The following is a 15,122-nucleotide window of genomic DNA, read 5'->3' as shown; positions in this document are numbered from 1 at the left end:
TTGCAGATATGAATGTCTGTACATATGCAGAAATGTTAATAATAATAATAATAATAATAATAGTAATAGTAATAGTAATAATAATAGTATTAATAATAGTAATAATAATAATAATAATAGTGCATTTCCTGAAGAAAATGCAGAGCGATTGCACAGATTGAGTGACTTGAAAGTGTCACAAGGTGGTTGCTATGTTATCCTAGGTGGTTGCTATGGTGCTGCTAGGCATTTGGTATGGTGTCCCAGGTGTTTACTATGCGGTTGCTATGGTATCCTAGGTGGTTGCTAAGGTGTCTCTAGACGGTTTTTATGGTATCACAGGTAGTTGCTAAGGTGTTGCTAAGTGGTTGCCATGGTATCCGAGATAGTTGCTAGGGTCTTGCTAGGCGGTTACTTTGGTATCCCAGGCGGTTGCTAAAGTCTTGCTAGGCGGTTGCTATGGTATCCCATGCGGCTGCTAAATTAAACTAGGCAGTTAGCCTGGTGTATGAAGTGTTCATTAAGTTGTTTGTAGGCAGTTGCCACATTTTAGCTATGTGTCGTTGAAAATGAATGGGATTCTATGAAAGGAACAAAGGATGAAAAACGACACATAGAGGAGTGCAGGTCAGTATGGCTGGGGATTAGAGCTTGAGGACCTGCCTTGAGTGAGTACATGCAGTTTGGTAGGAAATAATAGGGTTTGATTGAGGGCGAAAATGAATGGAACTCTATGGGAAATTCGAGGCATGAGAATAAAAAGAGAAACAGATGAATATGGGTCAGAACAAGATTGAATTCATGCTCAGCTGCCTGCCCTGACAACAGTGTCTTTCGGGTTGAGCAGAAGTTCAGTAGATGGACGTGTAATTTTTTACTCCATTCATTTCTATGGGGAAAATTCGTAATTTAATGAACATTACAAAAAGCATACGTAGGATTAAAAAGCTGTATGGAAGCACGCCATTCCTGATTAGAACAAACATTCTGAAGTTGGAGCGGTGTTGATATCACGAAAACTGTGGGACGAGTTAGCAGACAAAAATACGTCAAGAAAATTAATAATAAGAAGAAGAATATAAATCAGATAACAATAGTATATTGTGCAATCATTACTAATACTATTACTAATAATCTATAAAGTATACACTCATTTGCAGTTCAAATAAAATTCTCTGGCTATTTTCAAACCTAAAATAAAAAATTAAAAAGCTAGTGTATTGCTTTCATTGTACGGAGCCCCTAAGGGGCCATGGTTAAGTTAATGACATTGCGTTCCCTCACAAATGTTTTGCATTACGATGCAAACGGTTTGCATTCGCTTGCAAAAGCTGTGCTTTGCTTAAGCTCAGAGACGGAGCAGCTCATTGAATTTTATGTTGATTTTGGATTGAAATATAAAGACATAGTGTTGCTTCTCAAAATCAAACATGATTCTGCTGTTAGTGACTCAAACTGAGTCTGAGATCGAGGGTCCTCGTACAGTAAAAGCTACATTTACAGACACTGCAGAGAACAACAGCTGAATAAACTCAGCACAGAGGGGCCAAACTGGGAAAACAGCTTTTAACGTTAGCTATGCTGAAAACAAAGCTCTAATGTAGGCAGTGTCGTTGGGCACCTCTGGTCCTACGTTTGCTTGCTGCCTGACAAGCATAGATTTTGCGAGGGAACGCAAAACATTTGTGAGGGAACGTGATGTCATTAACCACGGCCCCTTCGGGGCTCCGTATCATTGTCTATGTTCCACTATGGTATGAAAAGTTCCTCTATTTAGTTTCGGCCATTCTGTGTATTTTTAAAAAATAATTTATGACCGTATGACAATGACAGTATCAGTTAGGTGAAATCAGACATTTCTTGATTGCACTGAATTGTTTCCTAAAGAATCCTAATTAAATCGAATCATTGTTAGGTCACAGACTCTGTGACTGACCTGTCGTTGATGAAGAGTCCGTTAGAGTGGACCTGGTTCTCCAGTGTGAAGTTGAAGGTGAAGTCTTCAATGCGTTCATTCCTGTGGTTCTTCACACGCGATGCATACTCGTCTGCCTGCAGGTGCTTTATAACATCAGGAAACCACACCGACAGGCCGTAGTACCTGCACACAGGACAGAACAGTTCAGCTCGCCTTGAGGCAGCTGTGTAGTGACTCAGGCATGCAGTTAGCATGATGCTAAATGGTGAGGTATAATTTTCCATTACTTTTTGGCTACATTAGCCACATGGCTCCAAATAAGTCTGGGCTGATCGGCTGCATTCGCTTATTTAGAAAATTGCGTGAATGAAATTGTGATTTTTCACTGAAATGTTCCTTCAACAAAGAGTTTGCAAACATAGTGACTTTCCGGGATTAATTATTAGCCCAGAATAAAGAAAACAGGGCAAATAAACAAAGACAAATGGCAGAACAAGATAACACAGGATCATTTAACCTGGGATTAAAGTTGGTTCTGGGTTAACAGGTACGAAAAGCCTACAAACAATTTGTTGATTTGTAAAAAGCGAAGAGAGACAGAAAGATAGAGCGGAGCTTTGCAGAGGTGGACACGGCTTTAATAGTGAATAAAACACAGGCCTTCCTGCGCAGCTCCGTGATCGGCCCATCAAGCAGAGAAAAACTGGCTCGGACTGCAGTCCCTTTCACGCAGCTCCACCTCTGAGCCCATATACGCAGTGACTATAGTGACAATAGTAATTACAGAGAGATTAGTCCCTCTGGCGCAGCTCCACCTCTGGGCCCATCCACACAATGACTATGATGACAACAGTAATTACACGGACAGTAGTCCCTCTCACGCAGCTCCACCTCTGGGCCCGTCCAGGCTAACGACAGCAGCGTTAGTGCAGTAATTACAAAAGGACAGTACCTCATTACACTCACATACAGAGTGTGTGTGAGACAGAGGGAGTGTGTGTGTTTGTGTGTGTATGAGTGTGTGTGTGTGTGTGTGTGTGTGTGTGTGTGTGTGTGTGTGTAAGCAGCTAACTCTTTGATCTTAAAAACCTGACAGAGCAGAACAGAACTTTCAGAAAGATATATATACTACTCAGAAAGGATTAGTGTTAGGTGGGCAGATGAGGTAATGTAATGTAACCACTGTTTCACAGTGATTTTAGTCCTGTCCAACGCATCAGTCATCCAGACTGTGCACTTAAAGATGAAAGATTAAAGGCTTTTACTTATTATATAACAAACCACAGAAAAACCCCAGGCTATATTAATCCCATGCTATAAAATAAACCATGGAAATAGCACAGGTTATATTAATCCTGTTATAAGGTTATAAAGGTTAAATTAGTCCCCAGCTATAAAACAAGCCACAGAAATAAGTCCAGGCTATATTAATGTTGTGCCATAAAACAAACAGTAGAAACAACAACAGGTTTTATTAATCCCATGCTATAAAACAAGCCGTAGAAAGATCCCCAGGTTTATTAATTCTGTGCTACTAAGAACCATAGTAATAAACCCAGGTTATTTTAATCCTTGCTATAAAATGAACTGTAGAAATAAGACAAGGTTCTATTAATGTTGTGCTATAAATCAAACAGTAGAAACAGCACTAGGTTATATTAACCCTGTGCTTTAAAATGAACCACAGAAATAATCCAGATTATATTAATCCTGTGCTATACAATGAACTGTAAAAATGACCCAGGTTTTATTAATCCTGTACTATAAAACAAACCACAGAAATAAACCCAGGTTTTATTATTTTAATGCTATAAAACAAGCTGTAAAAAGATCCCTAGGTTATATTAATCCTGTGCTATAAAATGAACTATAGAAATAACCCAGGTTATATTTAACCTGTGCTATGAATTGAACTGTAGAAATAACCCAGGATATATTTATCCTGTGCTATAAACTGAACTGTAGCAATAACCCAGGTTTTCTTTATCCTGTGCTATAAAAAAACAAACTACATAAATAAACCTAGATTTTATCAATTCTGTGCTACAAAATGAACTGTAAACATAAACCCAGGTTATATTTTTCTCATGCTATAAAACAAACCACAGAAATAAACCCAGGCTATATTAATCCCGTGTGAACTGGCCGTAAACATTCCATCATATCCTGAGGAAAAGGAGATTTGGTGTATTTTTGAGTATGGAGGCACCTGAAGAAACGTTTACTTGTATTCCCTGAGGAGCAAATCAAGCCAATGTGTCCTCCGGTGAACAACTCCAAACACTGAAACACCGATCATAACATTATGACCACCTCCTTGTTTCTACACTCATTGTCCATTTTATCAGCTCCACTTACTATATAGGTGCACTTTGTAGTTCTACAGTTACAGACTGTAGTCCATCTGTTTCTCTGCATACTTTGTTAGCCCCCTTTTACCCTGTTCTTCAGTGGTCAAGACCCCCATGGACCCTCACAGAGCAGGTACTATTTGGGTGGTGGTGTGTTAGTGTGTGTTGTGCTGGTCTGAGTGGATCAGACACAGCAGTGCTGCTGGAGATTTAAACACTGTGTCCACTCACTGCCCACTCTATTAGACACTCCTACCTTGTCAGTCCACCTTGTAGATGTAAAGTCAGAGACGATAGCTCATCTGCTGCTGCACAGTTTGTGTTGGTCATCCTCTAGTCCTTCATCAGTGGTCACAGGACGCTGCCCACAGGACGCTATTGGCTGGATATTTTTGGTTGTTGGACTATTCTCAGTCCAGCAGTGACACTGAGGTGTTTAAAAACTCCAGCAACACTGCTGTGTCTGATCCACTCAGACCAGCGCAACACACACTAACACACCACCACCACATCAGTGTTACTGCAGTGCTGAGAATGATCCACCACCCAAATAGTACCTGCTCTGTGAGGGTCCATGGGGGTCCTGACCACTGAAGAACAGGGTAAAAGGGGGCTAACAAAGTATGCAGAGAAACAGATGGACTACAGTCTGTAACTGTAGAACTACAAAGTGCACCTATATAGTAAGTGGAGCTGATAAAATGGACAATGAGTGTAGAAACAAGGAGGTGGTCATGATGTTCTGCCTGATCGGTGTATAAAAAAACAGAAAAAAACTTTCATGCAGTGATGTTGGGTTTTAAAGTGTGTGAATGTGTGAGATTGGACTGTTGTTTCTTACCCGAAAGACAGAGAGAACCACACTATGGCTAGCTTCACTGTGTTGTCCTTCACAGGGTAATCCCAGCACTTTAGGAAGGTCAGCCAGATCTATAACCCACACACAGACACACATAACCACTACAGATACACAGAGAGAACCTTAACATCATTCTAAAATGCCAGTAATGTAGTGATGTCTAGATAGGTGGATATACTGAGCTTCATAAGAAATCCCCAACTCAATATACTCTATAGTAAAGGATCTAAAGCTGGTCTAAAGGCTTGGGTGAATAAAGTTATTATTATTAAAGCTGCACTATGTAAGAGTTTTCTGTTAGAATTAAAAGAAGTAGCGGTACTGAGTTGCTGTGAGTCGCCCTGCAAAGCCTGAAATAACCATTTAGAATTCAGAGTTTAGAAATCTGATTACGCAAGTGCATGTAAACGTGTTGATCGGATTACTGACAAAATCTGATTTTCTGCAGTTATCGGATTACATTGCATGTAAACGCACTCATTGACTACATTTAAGATATTTTCATTTGCTAAGATATTTTGTGCAGTGTGTAGCTCTGGGGGGGGGGTGCCAAAACAGATGAAGGGGGCAAAACAAATCCTGATTAGGGCCCTCAAAAGACTAGAGCCGACCCTGAGAGGGAAAACAAACTGAGTGTGAGATTTCTAACCCAATCCAATGCTACATATTGGGTTATCGCATGTCTGTAAAGACCCCAAAAGACTAGATATAGAGTCGCATGTGTGAAGAACACATTACATGCAGTAAAAAAAACCATCAGTTCTTACAAGAGAAACAGTTCAGTTAGCTAACAACAGCGTTTCGCTAGCTAGCCCGCTTTGCTTGAGTTATCAACTGTACTCTGGATATTGAAACAGCACGGACTGGAGCTCATGTGTCAAACACAAGGCCCGCACAATCCTGTCTGGCCTGCAAAAGTATTTTAATTTTCTATTAATATTAGCTCATTTCACAATGTGCTGCACTACAGTCCCCAGCATGCACTGGTAATGTGTGCTCTGAATCTCCTACTCCAACAACAGCGGCTACACCTCAATTCTACACAATTCTAAACCAGCCATATCACTAAACAGACCACCAGCATTTCAGCTGCAGTTCAACCAACAAAAAACCCAACGTCAGCTCAGCAGCTCAGAAACTGAGCCCAAGTATTTATGAACTTGCAGCAAAGAAAGGCTGCCTGTCAGTTCAAGCAGACAGGTAGGTTTAAAAGACTGAGCACCTGGGGACATTTAAATTTTGAATACTTCAAGTATTCATGAAATATTTCAAGGTTTTTGCGTATTTTGAACAAACAATGGCCATTTTGTTTTGCAGCACAACATTAATTCAAAATGAAATAAAAACATTTTTTTTCTGGCCCATGAATTTGTTGAGATTTTTCAATATGGCCCCTTTAGTGGTTGAGTTTGCCACAGGAATTTGAGGGTGGGGTTTTAAAGAGGGTGTATCCTTACTTGCACCACAGCTCAGCAACAAAAGTCCCCAAATGTGTTTACTTATTATGAGATCACATCTGGCTAACTGATAACCTGCTGGTACCACTGCACTAAAGACGAGCTTAGAGGCTCAGAACTGATGCGTAGGAGCAGCTGGACCCACCCCGCGGAGTTCATTCCGGATACGGAAGAGCACTTTAGTTGCTGGGTTCGCTGACTCGGACTGCATCTCCACCAGCTCATCCAGCTGCTTAGGGATTTTTATGCGGTTCACCTACGGGGGGAGACAGAGAGTTACACAAACACAAAGCAGAGAAGAAAAGAGAAACATTTTATCGTTGTCTTCTTAGATAAGAGCAGAAATATGAGGAGAAATACTCACAGTAAATACTTTCTCCGGCTCCCCGCGTGCGCGCATGTTGGTGTCGTGGATCTGTTTCAGCACCATCCAGGCCTCATCATGCTTCCCCATCTACAGAGAGGAGAACAAAAATTAGACAGTTACTCAAAAACGTTAATCCAATAAAAAAAAAGTCTAATTCGCTGTTTTCAGAACAAAACCTCGCATCTCCAGAACGCCAACTTGACAGGAGGAGGAAGAAACATACTTTACTTTTAATGTAAGTCAATGGAACCAGACTTTTATCCAAGTCATTTTGGGTCATTTCTTTTGGTCCATTCATCATGACATTTACATGTAATATAAAGGGCAACAGGCATTTTCAAATTATGTCAAATACTGAAAAACAGCAAAAATGGAGATACGAGGTTTTGTTCTGACAGCAGTGAATTACTTCTCTCAAATTGCAATGCAATTATTTTACTCCCTGAAAAAGTGAGTCATTATTTATTTGCTTTACTTTTATGTTACTCTCTAAAACCTACACAACTCTGTGCCGACTAGAAAGTATAAAGTACAATCATCACTGTTGGAACAAAACCTGGTATCTCAAAAATAATACATTTACAGGAGAAGGAAAAACTTGTAATGGAAGTCAGTGTAACATTTGGAAAGGGTTACTGGAGTTTCATATTAAGTAAAAAAGTAAAATTGAAAAAAATGAAGATACCAACTTATTCTCTTTACTGCTTTATTCAGAAAGTGATTGGCTAATTGCTGCACACTTTATAAGTTATAAGCCATGTGAGCATAACACAGTGACTTTCTACATGAGATTTTAGCAGGATCTGCCAAAGATCACAATCACTGATGTGTATCATGTCCTTCATCAGCACCGAGGAGTGAAAGAAAGAATCACGTCATTCAAACGTGCAGAATTTTAACGTCATACAACCGTTGATGTGTTGCTTTTTTCCGCAGTGGCAGCATGCTTTGCAGCTTCTCATCAGCAGTGCACTCCTAGAATTATGTACAAAATACAGTCTTGTGATGTTTTACAATCACGAAAACTTAAAACTCAATTAGTAAAACAAAAGTGTAGCTTCTGTTTGTCAGCCGTGATCAAGACGTCCTCACGGAAGCCAATATGTTAATTGGAAAAGACAATGACATCTTTATCACGGCTGGCAAAGTGAAATGTTTCTGCTGCAATTCTGTTTGTACAGTTGAGTTTTAAGTGTTTCTGAAATAAAAACGTCACATGAGTGTATTTTGTCCATAAGTCTAGTGCACAGATGGCGGCATGCGGCTTTTTTATTGCCCTGTTGTGGCTCCACAGCAGAATTAGATTTTTAGGTAAAAATTAAATAATCCTCCTTTGCAGTAAAATAAAATAATCTTCCTTTGCAGTAAAATAAAATAATCCTCCTTTGCAGTAAAGTAAAGCTCTAAGATTTAAGACGGACATTGATGATTTAGAGACGAATGGGCTCATTTGCATTTATAATCACTCCAGCTGGTTTCCTGATACGTTTAATCTGCAACGAGAAACTGTCAAACACTAAAAAGTCACAAGACTGAAGTCAGTTTCTCATTCGCCAGCTTTTTCTTCGAATTTTCCCGTTCCACCTTAAATGGTGCAGCAGTTACATTCTAGTGCGTCTGGCGCCATTTAAGGTGGAACGGGAAAATTCGAAGAAAAAGCTGGCGAATGAGAAGCGACTTCAGCCTTGCAAAAAGTTGAACATTGAGAGATAGTTTACAAGAAACTGTTCTACTTTGAGGAAAAGTTTCCTGCTGGAGATGCGAGAAAAGCAGCTATAGCAGAGCTAAAGCTTAAAGTAGAGCAAAGTAAGTCTGCATTTTCGTTTAGATTCATTTTTTAACCTATACTAGGACATCAGCACATACTGAGACATATTTACAGCCAAGATGGTAAAATGGATATAAAATGTTGTGGCTCCTAAGGTGGATTGATTTTTGTTAAAAGGATAAAATGGCTCTTCTTAACATTTCGGTTGCTGACCCCTGATCTAGTGGCAAGCCGCCTGAGAAAGACTGCAAAAATGCCCCTTGTGTGTGCACAAAAGTGATGCAGCACTGCCAGTAAAGCAGAACTTTCTGTGGTGATTTTGTATTTGCAATGGAGTTTTTAATGTTTCTGAAGGAAAAAAGGGGTGAGAGCATCTTTTGTGCATTACTGAGAAGTGAAGGAGCTGTTGATCAATCCTGATGAGGATGTCACAGCCTATTTAGGGGGAATTTAGTGGCAGATGGTGTGCATCTTGGTAAGATCTGCAAGTCTGCATAACACAAAGAACATTGGCAGTAAATGTATGCTGGTAATATATTAGGATATCTACGATGTTTAGGTTGACTTTACTGGATAGCAGAGATCTAACAGCTAAATGTCATTGATAGAACTTTCCTTTGTAATTATCTGTGGAAATTGAACATACATTTTGAAGCCCTTCTCTCTTTTACTCAATGACTGAGTTTACATGCACTCAATCTGCAGTTATCCGAATATTCAAATGGTCATGTAAACACCATACTCCAATCTAGAAATACGATTAAGAAATCTGATAAAGAGAGCTGGATTTTAGCTCAGTAATCAGATTTCTCAGTGCCTGTAAACACTTACTCTGATTTCTTTCGAATATCTCAGTCTGCGCATGTGCGAAAACAGACGGCGGTACCGGAAATAAGCGAGCAGCGTCACCACGAGATGCAGCAAAACACTTTTGGAGCGACGCTGAAACCAAATACATTCTTAACGAAATGAAGGATTTAAATATTCTTCATCTTCTAGATGATGTATGTTCATATTTTTAGGTAAAATGGAGTGATGTTTTCTTAAAAAAACCCATGGCATGTCTGGCAAATCTGATTACTGCCTGACTCATGTAGACCCGGAGTTTCCCCATTATCTGATTATCCAAGTGCGTGTAAATGCGTTGATCGGATTACTGACAAAATCTGATTTTCTGCAGTTATCGGATTATTAAGTACATGAAAACACACTCATTGTTGGTGATGAGGATGCCTGAATGATGAGATATACATCATTGATCATGATCATACTGGAAGTTAAACCGTGCCATCTTATGCCACCGGCCCTCAGCCAGTCACAGTAAACCCTATCCCTGCCTGAACACACCACCAGTTATTCGGATTAAGATTATGAATGGCTGATGCTGTTTGAAAACGCAGAAAATATCTGGCAGAAACCATCCAAAACCAGCAAGAACAGCCCAGTTTTTCCCCCCACACATTCTTGTCTTACCTCCAGGTAGTAGCGAGGACTCTCAGGCATGAAGGTGAGGGCTACGACCGCGCACACACACGGCAGCGCACACACCACCACAAACACTCTCCAGCTGTGGAACTGATACGCAGAGCCCATACTGAAACTCCAGCCTGCATGGAGAACACAGAACCAAATGAAGTACACCTAAAACTGACGGCTTTATAGTTCAGTACTCTTTTCACAGCGGTTAACAAGTACATTGGGGTCTCCAGTGAGCTGCTCTTCTGTATAGGTGAGTTAGAACGGAGACGAAAATCAATATTTAGCACAAAACACACACAAATACAGAACTCACACAATTACTGCTGACACTTTACACTACCACAGAGAATCGATCAGAGAGAGAGAGAGACACTTCTTTACACACCTCTCTCTTCCTCTCTCTACGCTAACAGCTGACATATAACACAGTTTGTCAAAAACACATTTTTATTCCTCTAATAAAGGTGATATTAATCATAATCCAGCATTGACATTTCGTGTAAGTGTAGCCCACTCCAAACAATGTATCTGATAAAGAAAAATACAAATCATTAAAGTGCTGTTTATTACGTTTTGGAATGAAAACCTTATTTTGTGTTTGTAAGCAGAAGATTTCATATTTTATTGTGGCTTGAATTTAATTAAAAGTTATCATGTCAACAGAGAATGTAAAAGTAATTAATTACACAATTGTCATTAAGTTTAACAGCTTACTGTTCTTCATTATCTCCGTCCTGTTATTGTTATTCTAGTATCAACAACTGGCAGCGCTACTCGTCCTACAGTTTTCGAGTTAGAATCACAAAATCAAAATAAAAAAAAAGCTAAAGTTTTTTTTAACTGATTTGATCTTTTGTCACCATCATACAAGTATGCTAACAACACCTTAGCAACTACACTGGGATACCATAGCGATGGCCTAGCAACACCTTAGTATCCACCTGGCATACCATAGCAACAACCCTGCAACAGCCCTACAATCATCTGGAATAGCACAGTAACAGCCGAGCAACACCTTAGCAACCACCTGGCATACCATAGCAACAGCCCTGGAACAGCCCTACAATTACCTGGGACAGTACAGCAACAGCCTACCAACAGCTTAGCAACCACCTGGGGTACCATAGCAACAGCCTAACAACACCTTAGCAACCACCTGGGATCCCATAGCAACAGCCCTGGAACAGCCCTACAATTACCTGGGACAGTACAGCAACTGCTGAGCAACCACCTGGGATATCATAGCAACAGCCTAACAACACCTTAGCAACCAGCTGGGACCAGCTTAGCAACCATCTGCAATAGCCCTACAGTCACCTGGGATAGCACAGAAACAGCCAAGCAACACCCTAGAAACCTCCTGGGATTCTATAGCAACAGCCTAACAAGACCTTAGCAACCATCTAGGATACCATAGCAACAGCCCTACAACAGAACTACAATTACCTGGGACAGCACAGCAATAGCTGAGCAACACTTTCGCAACCACCTGGGATACCATAACAACATCCCTGCCATAGCCCTAAAGTCACCTGAGATACCATAGCAACAGAGGTTGGGGAACCAGCCTTGTGACAAGATGGTCGCTGGTTCGATCCACTGAGCCGACAGTTCGTGACTGAAGTGCCCTTGAGCAAGGCACCTAACCCCCAAATGCTCCCTGGGCGCCGTGAATAGGGCTGCCCACTGCTCCGGTCAAGTGTGCTCACTGCCCTAGTGTGTGTGTTCACTAGTGTGTATGTGGGTGTTTCACTGCACAGATGGGTAAAATGCAGAGGTGGAATTTCCCTGTTGTGGGATTAATAAAGCGTAACTTAACAACTTAGCAACCACCTGGGATACCATAACAACAGCCCTGCAACGGCCTTATAGTCATTACTGGGATAGCACAGCAACAGCCATGCAACACCTTAGAAACCACCTGGGATTCTATAGCAACAGCCTACCAACACCTTATCAACCACCTAGGATACCATAGCAACAGCCTACCAACAGTCTTAACAACCACCTGGGATACCATAGCAATGGCCCAACAGCACCTCAGCAACCACATGGTATTACATTTAAACCCATTTAGGTTATTAAAAACAATCACCAGTGTATGGCAGGAAAGTATGAAGGAACTGTCACTGGGGCAGTACTGCTCTTGTCACTGGGGTGGTTCCCTCATAAGTACATCTCAGTACCTTTAGTCAGGGAACATAACTGAACCATAATCCACTGAAATGGTATTTTCTAAGCTGTACTGACTCCACACACCCCGTCTCGTCTCCAGGCTTTTATTTTACTGTTCTGTTTTAAAACATTCGGTTATGAAAAGGTACAAATACGAACTTTTCACCTGGAAAAACTTATTTAAGGTTCACAATCAGACCTTAAAACCACTGTTGTACCTTTGAGGGAACATTTACACTGTTTGTACCTTGATGAACGAAAAACGTACCTGAACAGAAGCTTTGTTTTGCTTTTCTGTTGGTCCATTTACCATGAAGTGCTCACACAATGTAACGGTCAGCTGTGCTTTCAAATGGTATAATAAATAACAAATGAGTAAAAAAAAACTTATTTGTCATATAATATAAATCAAATGTATAGAAAAACAAGAGTGAAAACTGAAGGACTAAACACTGTAAACCTGCTGGAAGAAGCTGAAAGAAAAAAGGAATAAATATATAGTCATATTTCATTTCCCTCTCTTGCTTTGTTGTTGTTTTTATGTCACAGCAACATGTCTGACTGTGTGGATATGAGGCCTACAGAAGATAAGGCCTGAACAACAGCGCTATCTTCCGCATCTCTCTCTCTCTCATACACACAGACAAAGCTGTGAGATCACTATCTGGCAGCCCCGCCCTCTCTTTTACCACCGAACCTGAAAGGCTGGATCATTATCTGGCAGCACAGCCTCTCTCCTAGCTCCGGAGACTGAAGAGTCGGATCTTTATCCCATCCAGCTCAGTGTCCTCTTACCAGACGTGCTCAAAGCCTGGATCGTTATCCGGCAAAGCTTTCTAATAGTTACAAAAAAGAACTGAAAAGGAGTTCAGATCACTATCTGGCAGCACTCCACTGTAAAGACCTTTTTGCTGTTTTTTATTATAAATGGTAAATAACACAAACATATGAATAACATGAATATTAAATCGTTTGTAATGACTAATGCAAAATATATTAGTTATAAGCTGTATAATAAGGGGATAAACTCCGATCAGGCGTAACATTAAGACCACCTCCTTGTTTCTACGCTCATTGTCCATTTTATCAGCTCCACTTACTGTATAGGTGAACTTTGTAGTTCTACAGTTACAGACTGTAGTCCATCTGTTTCTCTGATACTTTGTTAGCCCCCTTTTACCCTGTTCTTCAGTGGTCAGGACCCTCATGGACCCTCACAGAGCAGGTACTATTTGGGTGGTGGATCATTCTCAGCACTGCAGTAACACTGACGTGGTGGTGGTGTGTTAGTGTGTGTTGCGCTGGTCTGAGCGGATCAGACACAGCAGTGCTGCTGGAGTTTTTAAACACCTCAGTGTCACTGCTGGACTGAGAATAGTCCACCAACCAAAAATATCCAGCCAACAGCGTCCTGAGGGCAGCATCCTGTGACCACTGATGAAGGACTAGAGGATGACCAACACAAACTGAGCAGCAGCAGATGAGCTATCGTCTCTGGTTTTACATCACTACACCATTACACATTACATCATTACACACTAACACACCACCACGTCAGTGTTACTGCAGTGCTGAGAATGATCCACCACCCAAATAGTACCTGCTCTGTGAGGGTCTATGGGGGTCCTGAGCACTGAAGAACAGGGTAAAAGGGGGCTAACAAAGTATGCAGAGAAACAGATGGACTACAGTCTGTAACTGTAGAACTACAAAGTGCACCTATATTGTAAGTGGAGCTGATAAAATGGACAATGAGTGTAGAAACAAGGAGGTGGTCATAATGTTATGCCTGATCGGTGTATTATAAATGTGTTTTTGTACTATAAAAGTGATTTTGTTAATGCATTATTAAAACAAATATGTTAATATAATAAATTTTATTTTATGTGAAATGATTGCACATTTTAATTAAGTAAATTCAACATGTATTAATTTCAGTTCAATACTTTATTTGAGGTGTTTGAGTGTGTTAGTAAAGCACTGTGTGAGTTTGTGTGTGTGTGTGTGTGTGTGTGTGTGTGTGTGTGTGTGTGTGTGTGTGTGTGTGTGTGTGTGTGTGAGGCTGTGTTTATGTTCTGCAGTGTGTTATGTGGGTGTTATATGATCCGTTGTTTATGTAAGTCTGTTTAGGATTACAACCTATTTTTCTTCAGCTGAGCTCTGTGTTATAACATTACTCTCTTTTTAACTGTGTGTGTTTGTGTGTGTTTGTGTGTGTGTGTTTGTGTGTTTGTGTGTGTGTGTGTGTGTGTGTGTGTTTAGCTGCTGTAGAGAATCTCATTATATGGATTAGAAGTATAATGGAGCGCGGCCGGTTGCCTGAACCAATGCTCACACACACACACACACACACACACACACAGACACACACACACTCTCACACACACACACACATACACACACACACACACACACACACAGACACACACACACTCTCACACACACACAAAACCTAACTAAATGGTCCTCACTTAACTATCTCATTCCTATGCCTTACTAAGTTGTGGTTGTGACTTAACTATCTCATTCTCACATTTTATTAAGTCGTGGCCGTGACTTAACCGTCTCATTCCCATGCCTTGTTAAGTCGTGGCCAGAGTCCATGTCTAATGAAGTTGTGGCTATCACTTCACTATCTCGTTCTCACATTTTACTAAGTCGTGACCATGACTTAACTGTCTCATTTCCATGCCTTACTAAGTTGTGGCCACAACCAAACTGTCTCATTCCCACACTTTACTAAGTCGTGGCCAGGACTCAACTTTCTCG

At 40.7% G+C, this 15,122-nt stretch overlaps 1 protein-coding gene across 1 annotated transcript in view; it reads right to left on the bottom strand.

The window, feature by feature from the left end:
* The window catches only part of LOC118820638 (synaptic vesicle glycoprotein 2C-like), a 66,990-nt gene that overhangs the window by 11,269 nt on the left and 40,599 nt on the right, over window positions 1-15,122 (bottom strand). Inside the window, exons 5-9 of the mRNA XM_036589025.1 lie at window positions 10,173-10,306; window positions 6,929-7,018; window positions 6,710-6,820; window positions 5,090-5,178; window positions 1,916-2,080 (exon numbers count right to left, since the gene is read on the bottom strand). Of these exons, the coding sequence (XP_036444918.1) occupies window positions 1,916-2,080; window positions 5,090-5,178; window positions 6,710-6,820; window positions 6,929-7,018; window positions 10,173-10,306 (589 nt within the window). The remainder of the gene's footprint in view (window positions 1-1,915; window positions 2,081-5,089; window positions 5,179-6,709; window positions 6,821-6,928; window positions 7,019-10,172; window positions 10,307-15,122) is intronic.

Source organism: Colossoma macropomum, unplaced genomic scaffold (assembly GCF_904425465.1).
Source record: "Colossoma macropomum unplaced genomic scaffold, Colossoma_macropomum, whole genome shotgun sequence".
Taxonomy (NCBI): domain Eukaryota; kingdom Metazoa; phylum Chordata; class Actinopteri; order Characiformes; family Serrasalmidae; genus Colossoma; species Colossoma macropomum.
Note: the sequence above shows the minus strand (reverse complement) of the source record. Positions and strands in the feature narration are given on the sequence as shown.